This window comes from Tachysurus fulvidraco, chromosome 3, assembly GCF_022655615.1.
Source record: "Tachysurus fulvidraco isolate hzauxx_2018 chromosome 3, HZAU_PFXX_2.0, whole genome shotgun sequence".
In the NCBI taxonomy this organism is placed as follows: domain Eukaryota; kingdom Metazoa; phylum Chordata; class Actinopteri; order Siluriformes; family Bagridae; genus Tachysurus; species Tachysurus fulvidraco.
Genome location: NC_062520.1, coordinates 25,256,366 through 25,265,748, shown reverse-complemented (window position 1 = coordinate 25,265,748; position 9,383 = coordinate 25,256,366). Strand labels below are relative to the sequence as shown.

Sequence of the window (9,383 nt, the reverse complement as noted above, 5' to 3'; positions counted from 1 at the left end):
ACACACACATCTTGTTTTTGTCGGTTTGTGTTAGCAATGTATTTCTATTAGGCTTTCATCTAATGTATCTGTAAATGTAACTTTTGTGTGTGTGCCTGTGTGTGTGTGTGTGTGTGTGTGTGTGTGTGTGTGTGTGTGTGTGTGTGTGTGTGTGTGTGTGTGTGTGTGTGCACTTCAGGTCAGGTGGAGCAAGCCTGTTGTGGTTTAATTGATTTTACATTAAGGTCACAGCTTTAAGGAATGGATTTGTCTCTTTGCATTTAGATTCAACCAATAATGTGTGCAAAGGGAAAGCAGAGTGTGTGAAAAAAAAGAGAGCATTATATCCCGTCATATATGGCACAATATCTATTAAATCAAGTTCAAGCACTGTTAAATTCACAATTTCTTTATTTAAGGCTTTGCATAATCTTATATTATACAAAGGTAAAATTCTTGCAAAATGTGGAGTTGCATTATAACTTTTCTTCACCTTTCTTCTTTTTTCAATTTTCAAAATCAATGCTTTAAACAGACAGAAAACTGCATATCAAATGTATATATTCTGTTTAATCGCTCAGAGCACTGAGCGCACCCACCAGTAGAACCAGTAGCAGCTACAGATCCCCTACCACATCAATCTTGAGTGCGTACGCCACAAGATCCTATAAACACCCCAAAAACACGACTCCCAATCAACAGAGTGCTCTATTAAGGGCATACAAGTAAGTGGGGCAATTACAAGAAACAATTCACTCATTAAATATCAGCCATCAGAAAAGATATCTTTTAATTATGAGACATAAAAATAAGACACAACAAACAAACAACACAAATGAGATGTGTCTCTATTACTTTAATGTGGGAAGACTAAATGACAAAGGTCAAGCTGATTAAATGATTGACTGACTCATTGATTGATTGATTGATTGATTGATTGATTGATTGATTGATTGGTTGATTGATTGATTGATGTGGCAACAGATCTGTATTTTTAAGAGCAGGTCCTAATAACAGAATCCATGTTGCAGTGTGTGACTGCAGTCATCAGGGGTCGCAAATGAGCATATCAGGAGTCTCATTAGTGTCTTTTCTGCCTCCAGAAGAGAAGCATCATTAAAGAAGAGGCACTTTTAATAGAGTGGTGATTAGAAACCCAGAAACGCTAGAAGGCACCAGTGAGGGAGAAAAGTAGGGTGTAAAGGAAGGAAACATATTTAAAAACAAATTAGTAATCGATTAATCTACAATGTTGTGTCTAAACTTTAGCCCTTGTGAAGAATTATTTCCGTTTTTGGATCATTAGAAGTGAGTACATCACTAATGCCTTTGGTTCAGGGTGGGAAAATAAATTCAGGAAGACAGAAATACAGAAAAATAAGCAGACACTAATATAAAGGGGGGGTGAGTATAAGGTTGGGGTTCTTATCAGAGCAGATTCCATGCAGTCGACTGCTGGTGCATATTTATGTGGAGTCATTTACACGTTAACTGCCGTGTGGGATTTGTTTTAGTGTGAGTCTGTAGGGCGATGTAGGGAACTGGATGACATGCTAGGCTGTAGCGAGATGTGTGTTTCGTGTTCCGATCAGTGGGAACGGGGTACAGGATGCTGCAGGGTCATGTGCTCAGCTCCAGTGAAGGGCAGACGCTGGGTGCAGTAGTGGTGCACCACCTCGGGTATGCTGGGAAACACACAGCTGCTCTGGTCCAGTGTATAACCACACTCTTTGGTCTGTGCTACAATAATGTGCACACAACCTTGGCTGGTCCTGCAGAGAGAGAGAGAGAGAGAGAGAGAGAGAGAGAGAGAGAGAGAGAGAGAGAGAGAGAGAGAGAGAGAGAGAGAGAGAGAGAGACAGACAGAAAGAAAGAGAGAGAGAGACAGAAGCAGAGAGACAGAGAGACATAGACAGACAGAAAGAAACAGAGAGAGAGAGAGAGAGAGAGAGAGAGAGAGAGAGAGAGAGAGAAAGACAGACAGACAGACAGACAGACAAGCGGAGTGATAAAGAGAGAAGGAAAGTAAGATACAGAGAGACAGACAAAATGATAAAGAGACCAAAAGCAAGAGGAGAGCAGGAGGGAAAGTGAGAGGGACAGGGGAAGAAGAGGGAGATAGATTGAGAGGAAGCAGACAGATTTGATATCACCTACATCAGCTTTTTCAAGGTTTGCTTAGTCACCTCACCTTTTAATAGCTAATATACACACTCAGTAAATACCGACATGTGACAAATTAAAGCAATAAACCCCAAGATGGCTTTGTCATCCCACCCCTTTTAGCTTTGGTTCCATTTGTCCACTTAGAAGGAATAGTCACTGCAAATCAATACAATGCTTTGCTTCAATTTATATGAGAGCCTTACTTGAGGGCAATGGAGTATTTGCTGGTGGCTGATTCGCTGTCACGCACCAGAAAGCTGGCTTCCTTACAGTTCTGCAGCTGAGCCTCGGCCTCTTGACGACTGACGCTGCCATGATACCAGCTAGAAAGAGAGAGAGAGAATTATATAACATTTAACTCATTATGATTCTCTCTAACAAGACAGAAATAAGAATAGAGAAGAAATAAAAACAGATCAAACACCATATCAAATTTTCTTCTGAAATTCATGTATGATGTGCCACTAATGTGACTAAATCTTTACTCAGTATGATAACAATGCCTATATAACATTATATAGTGAGCAGTTAAGTCATAGATTTTCTTGTAATCATTGCAAATAAGCTCAATCAAATATTCTACACGTCCTGACTAATTGAAAACAAATAATTAGCAAAATTTTATTGTTTTTTTTTAGGTCCGTATTCCTGAGCATTCGCAAAATTCTGTATGATTTCAATCCTTAAAGCAACGATACGAAACAGAAATGGGAAAATGGGAAGATACGAAACGATACAGTACGATTTCCATTCGTAAGACGATATTTGACGATACCACTGAGCTTGCTACGAAGTTGGATTTATTCGCCTCTGATTGACGTGTCAATCTTTGCTCACAAGCTAAGATAAGCCTGCTTATTACATTATGACACATCAGTTATATATTTGTAAAAAAAATCTATTATTTTACACACCAGTTTTTCTGTTCTTTTTCCAATAATAATTAATTTACAATTGTTGCCACAATTCACTTCAAGTGCTGCATTTAAAACTAACGGATCCATCCAAATCGCCTGATCGTTAGATTCATTGTTATTTGGATATTAACACATTAATTGGTAATTACACATCAGACGTTTCATATATGCTTACTATGTAATGTCAAAGAGAATATTGTACATATTTTCATGGACAGAATGCAGTATGAGGGTAAACAGGTATAAAGTAAAAGGTCAGTATACAATAAGTACATCATATAAAGGCACTTTATTACTATCAATGGTCACTTCACTCAATGGTCGGTTTATTCAGTCTATTTAATGTGAATTTCACTTGGTGTATTTATGTGAAAAAGTGTATTGTTATTGTCTGTGATTATATGTCTGTTTTTATTGTCTGTGATTATATGTTTGTTTTTCTACACCAATCAGTACTAGCGCTCCTAATTTTGTTGTGCCTGTATGCGTAATACAATGCCAATAAAGGCATTCAATTCAATTCAATTCAATTCGAAATTCAAATTCAATTGTTTCACCATACTTAAAGAGCGCCCAAACATACACACCTCTGTAGCTCGAGGGGAACAGTGGGGTCCACTTTATGGCTCTCGGAGTCCGGGCTGGCTTTCGGGGAGGATGGAGGGGACAGGCAAAGCGATTTGGGGGTCCAGCTCTTCACAGATCGCAGAGTCTGTTGTTTAACACCAGTGGGAGCAACATCCTCTTTACACACCCTCTCCACACCGTCAAACTGAGCTAATGAGTGAAGACGGAATAATAATTCTGTTCATTCCATGACATTTTCTCAATGACTAACCAGATTAGAACTGATATGTAGATTTGTTATCATTAACTGGTATAAACAGGTCAATTTTATATTGTCATTAAAACATATTAAACGATTCATATTTTAATCTTTCCAGCGTTAATAAAAATAATCATCCAATTCCTATTATACATGAAAGTTTAATTGTTCTTTGCTGCTTAGCTGTAGCTCAAATAACACTTTTGATTATTCCTTGTGAAAAATTCCATATATATATTTATTTTTTACAGATTTATTTTTTTAAATTATATATATTTTTTATATTGTTATTATTATTATTATTATTATTATTATTATTATTATTATTATTATTATTATTATTATATTTTTTAGTTTATTTATTCACACACACACACACACACACACACACACACACACACACACACACACACACACACACACACACACACACACACAGGATAGACAGTCAGCCCAAATTAATGATAAATAAATTATATGTTTGTATTAAAATGTATAATAATAATAATAATAATAATAATAATAATAATAATAATAATAATAATAATAATAATAATGTTTAATACCTTTTTAAAATGAGAACTTTGGAGAATAAAATGCTAGACTTACCTGACAGTGCTCGAACGATCTGCTCCTTCTTCCACTCCCACGGGAGTTCGTACTCTGCAGGGGGTCGGGGGTCAGACTCGGGCCGCGTCAGAGGGATTCCCTCTAAAACCTCCTCATATGGCACGTCATAGATCTGTGTGGATCCAGACCCTTCTCCTTCTCCTCCATTCAACACCACACACACCTTCAGTAGGTCCTTGGATCCACGTCGACGAATCTCTATAGGAACAAACGCTGACCTTTCACACACTTACACCGAGAAGGATTCTAAGGAAAATCACTCACCTGTAATTAGTCTAGGATAGAGTGATTTTTGCATTGAATGGAAACTGTTTAATACATCAGAGAACCAAAATAAAATAAAAAATACAAGAAGCAGATAATCTGATGAATTCATTTATCCTTGCATGTGATCATCTTATAACGCACACGCTGCTATTCCTAACTCTTAGCTAAGATAAGTCATATAAAATAACATTATTTTCTCATATTCTCTATTAATAGGATGGACAATAGAATGTTTGTCCTATTTACAATGATTTTTTTATATAGTAAACGTCATTTTTTTTTGTATAGTAATATTTTCGCTACTCAATGTTTAATGTAAACTAATGTTTTTACACATAAGGTGAAAAATATTTTTAGGCCTACTCGTTTTAAATGATTAAGGTTTGGATTAAACAACAATTTAACTGAGCACACAAAATGACTAAAAGCTATAAGAACTCTATATGAACAGCTTTGATATGGAAGGGTGTGACAAACAAACAAACAAACAAACAAACAAACAAACAAATAATGAAAAGACCTCTAGTTGTTCCCAGACCCCGTTTTGATAACCACATCTTTAAAGTATAAGCGATGATAGTGTGCTCTGTGCAAACTACTTACATATAGCAAGACATGTCTATCCCTCTGTATAGTTAAATACAGAATACTTCCATGAAACTTCTAAGTTAAGAAAGTTATCTAGCCACTCTGGGTCACGTTTAAATGGCCGCTAATAGTCGATCAAGTTGACTGCACTTATCTGACAGACCTTGTCTTGCACACCAGTTCATCAATACTTTAGCATCCTGAATGAGTGAGGAAACATTTTTACGTTTTTGAACAAAAATTCCAGTTGCCTGTAGCACACAATGTACGTATTGTGGGTTTAACGGGGGAAGAGTAACAAATGTGCAGCGCTCCATCTTTCAAACTGTGTTAGTCTGCTGTCACTTTGTGTCTGGCCTATTGTGTGAGAAAACAATGGTAATACCAAGGGAAAGACGGCCATGGCTTGCCATTGGCTCGTTTAGAAGACCTACTTCCTGAGTTCTAGGAAGTCAATGTTGGGAGAGGAGGGGGCTGGGTTCTCATACAGTCCAGCACACTGGGGGGGACAGCATGGGTTAACTTCCTGCCCAGAGAATGGGGCAAAGGAAACACAGACAGGAAACGGGAAGCAGAAAGAGGAAACTGCACCCATTGTCCCTGCACAACACCATCACCGTAGCAACCACCCGAGAGGGGGAACCGACATTTAAACCAGGGTGCTGTGATTTTAAATCCCTAAAAAAATCTCCCTTTAGTTCTTCGGTCATCAAGATTGGACAATAGAAATAGATAGAAAAATATGAGTAAAAAAAAACAATGTAGATAAAAAGTGAAAGAAAGAGGACCTGTGATAATGAGTTGGGCATCATAAGGCTCCATATATCCATCATTCTCTCCTTCTCTTTCAGCTTCTCTCTGCTCTCTCGTTTTCTCAGCATCAAAAGGGTCTGCGTAGTCCTCCAAGATAATCAACTGTTTGCAGGGAAAAAAAGATGCTGACATGAATGAACTAAGTTTATACTGTTAGTTAATTGTCTACTATTTTTTATTTATTTATTTATTTATTTATTTATTTATTTATTTATTTATTTATTTATTTTGCAAAATGTCTGGAATCTTTTGGAAAAAGATTAAGGTCCACGTTTTCTTTAAAAACAAACAAACAAACAAACAAACAAAAAACATACAAATAACCATTCACCTAGTACAATATTAGTGAATCATAGCTCATGTACTCTCTATAGTCCAAAGTGTGCTACTGTTGTTGTAGTGTTGTAACCAAAAAATGTTTTACAACGTTACGAGGGGAAAAAATGTAACATTTTCAAACAATTTACAGAGTGTCATTTTTATTGAGAGTTTAACAGGGACTTCCTTATTCACAAACGTCTGCTGTTACAGTTGTTTAATATGCACCACAACATATGCAGTAATGCAATAAAATGAATTTTAAAACCACTTTTGAACTTGAAGATATTGTCCAGTTCACCACACCCACAGCTAACCCGACTCTTCTATCCAAAGATACACACATCATCAACCACCGACGCCTCTGAGAGTCTGATTTCTGTGGTATTATGTTCAAAGAGTAGCCAGAGGGCCAGTTCATCTATGGGAGAGGTTACAGATTGTGTGTCAAGTGACATAAATCTTCAAACGCTACCTTCACTGGGGATGGAAAGAAAAGACACATTGTACTTTGTATGCAATCTATTCTTTCTCTATTTGTGTGTGTGTGTGTGTGTGTGTGTGTGTGTGTGTGTGTGTGTGTGTGTGTGTGTGTGTGTGTGTGTGTGTGTGTGTGTGTGTGTGTGTGTGTGTGTGTGTGTGTGCGTGCATGCACCTGGGCATATCAGTGTTTGAAAATGACATTGGAAAGAAAAAGAAAGAGAGGTAAGATGATCTAAACTCTGTGTGTGTGTGTGTGTGTGTGTGTGTGTGTGTGTGTGTGTGTGTGTGTGTGTGTGTGTGTGTGTGTGTGTGTGTGTGTGCAGGATGACTGAATAGAGACAGGAAGAGTGGCAAGAAAAGGTTTGTGTTCATTGTGCTTGCTCTCTTGCTACTCTACTTGATCCGATCATAATGTAAGCCCACAGTAAATAGGGGACAGTAAAGGAGAATGGAACACACCAGAAAGAGAGAGAGAGAGAGAGAGAGAGAGAGAGAGAGAGAGAGAGAGAGAGAGAGAGAGAGAGAGAGAGAGAGAGAGAGAGATGTAGTGTAAGGGTGGGGGAAAAGGGGATATGGTTAAAAACAAAGGGAGCTGGAAAAGAGATATCAATCTTTTTTTTTTCAATAACAAAATTATTTTCTTTGGTTCCCACAGACATTAGCAGAGAAGATTCCTAAATAATTCCTAATTTTTGGAATAACACACAAGCAATTTTTTTGTTCATTTCATTCGAACACGAATAGATTTATATAAGGTGTTAACTCACTTGATGGGGTTTCATTAGTGCATTGGTTAACACCTGAAGTGCTACGAAGTTAACAGGCTTTGCTTTGATAGTACAGTGTTGTGTTGGGACAAGGTGTGTTAATTTAGCAGAGATTAAAATGATAGATAGATAGATAGATAGATAGATAGATAGATAGATAGATAGATAGATAGATAGATAGATAGATAGATAGATAGATGTGTTTGCCCACCGTTTCGGTTTTAACAGGTGTTTTTCCGCGCTCTGTGTCGCTCACGGTGCCTTCAGCAGCAGAGCTGTTGTATTTCTTCTCCTGCCATTTGTCCTGTTTGTCCACTTTGATCATTCGGCTCATGTACGCGTCGGCGATGGCGCTTGTCCTCAACGTCCGGTGATCCTCAAAACCCTCCATCTTTACATTCTTCTTACTTTTCCCTGGTATCAGTATCTCCCATATCTTGGCATCCTTGACGGAGCCCGGACTCGAGTGGTTTCGGCCCAGTTCAACCGCCGAGTTTTTGCGATTTCTCCCGGAGAGAAGTGAACCGACTCCGCCGGCGTTCTCCGAGTTTTTCCGCGGAGTCGCTTTGGCTCCGGTTCCTGCGCTCTGCGCCGCTCTGGGTCTCGTCTGCGCTCCGGATTCAGATGCTGAGCGAAGTCGGTCCGAGCCCGTTTTCAGAGTAGGGAAATCTTTAAACCATTTAGCCATGATGAAAACCTTGATACACACCCAATGCCTCTCTCCATGCGCAAAGACGCACAGCAACTTTCAGGAAACTTTCTTTAGAACCTGCTTGTTTCCTTCGTGTAATATCTGTATCTAATTCAACTCAACTTAGATTATGGATCAGATTATTGTTAGTGAATTAAAAAAATGAAAGGAAAAGGAAAATCTTTTTAACCTTGATGATGTGCGGGGAATCTATCCAGATGTTTCAAGTCTTTTACCTAATCCGAATTGCACTTATTATCCCATTCGTTGTCTTTTCTATAGCAACTTTTTACATTTCACCACATTTTTACTCTCTCCCTCACATTTGAGTACAATGTGCTACCTGTAATTATTCCCGCAAAATAAAAAGGAGCCTCTGGAGAGCATAAACTCGGAAAAATTGGAAGGTTTTCTTCGCCAAAGATCCCATTCCCGGTGTGTCCGACCTGAGCGCCAGTCAACGCAGAGTGAGAACGTGAGCGTGTGATAGCGCGCGTGTGCGTGCGTGTAATACGCAGTGGAGAGGGTTGTGGCTACTTTAGAGTGTACGTGTAATGCTCACGCGTTTTGGTAACATGATCAAGTTTGCATACAGTACGCCTGATCACGCCTGATCACCATGCATGTTAAACATTCCATTCCGTATCCCCTTTTGCTATAATAATAATAATAATAATAATAATAATAATAATAATAATAATAATAATAATAATAAGGTCAATTCTTCTGGGAAGGTTTTTCACTAGATATTGGAACACGTTTTTTTTAAGGATTTGTCCATTCAGAAACAATAGCAATACAGAGGTTAGATACTGATTTCAGCGTGTGGTGTTTAAATTCATCCCAATGGTGTGTTGGACTCTCTGCAGGAGGACAGTTGAGTAACCTTCAGAAAACCATGTTTTCATGGAGCTCGCTTTATGTACAAGTGTTTTGTT

At 38.2% G+C, this 9,383-nt stretch overlaps 1 protein-coding gene across 1 annotated transcript; it reads right to left on the bottom strand.

Annotated features, from left to right (window-relative positions):
- Nucleotides 1-372: 372 nt before the first annotated feature.
- Nucleotides 373-8,962, bottom strand: she (Src homology 2 domain containing E). Its single transcript, XM_027153689.2, has 6 exons — nt 7,966-8,962; nt 6,162-6,288; nt 4,498-4,716; nt 3,650-3,839; nt 2,349-2,468; nt 373-1,751 (listed from the first exon to the last, which is right to left on the bottom strand). The coding sequence occupies exons 1-6, from the start codon at nt 8,440-8,442 to the stop codon at nt 1,568-1,570; spliced, it is 1,317 nt and encodes a 438-aa protein (XP_027009490.2). The 5' UTR covers nt 8,443-8,962; the 3' UTR covers nt 373-1,567.
- Between the last annotated feature and the right edge of the window lie 421 nt (nt 8,963-9,383).

What these genes read in the sequence shown, in the direction of transcription:
- she (XM_027153689.2), bottom strand. Translation starts at nt 8,442, where the DNA reads ATGGCTAAATGGTTTAAAGATTTCCCTACTCTGAAAACGGGCTCGGAC. An exon ending in CACCTGTTAAAACCGAAACG is followed by an intron (nt 6,289 to 7,965) that starts GTGGGCAAACAC and finishes CCCTGCAAACAG; the next exon opens with TTGATTATCTTGGAGGACTA. An exon ending in GTTCCCCTCGAGCTACAGAG is followed by an intron (nt 2,469 to 3,649) that starts GTGTGTATGTTT and finishes CTCTCTTTCTAG; the next exon opens with CTGGTATCATGGCAGCGTCA.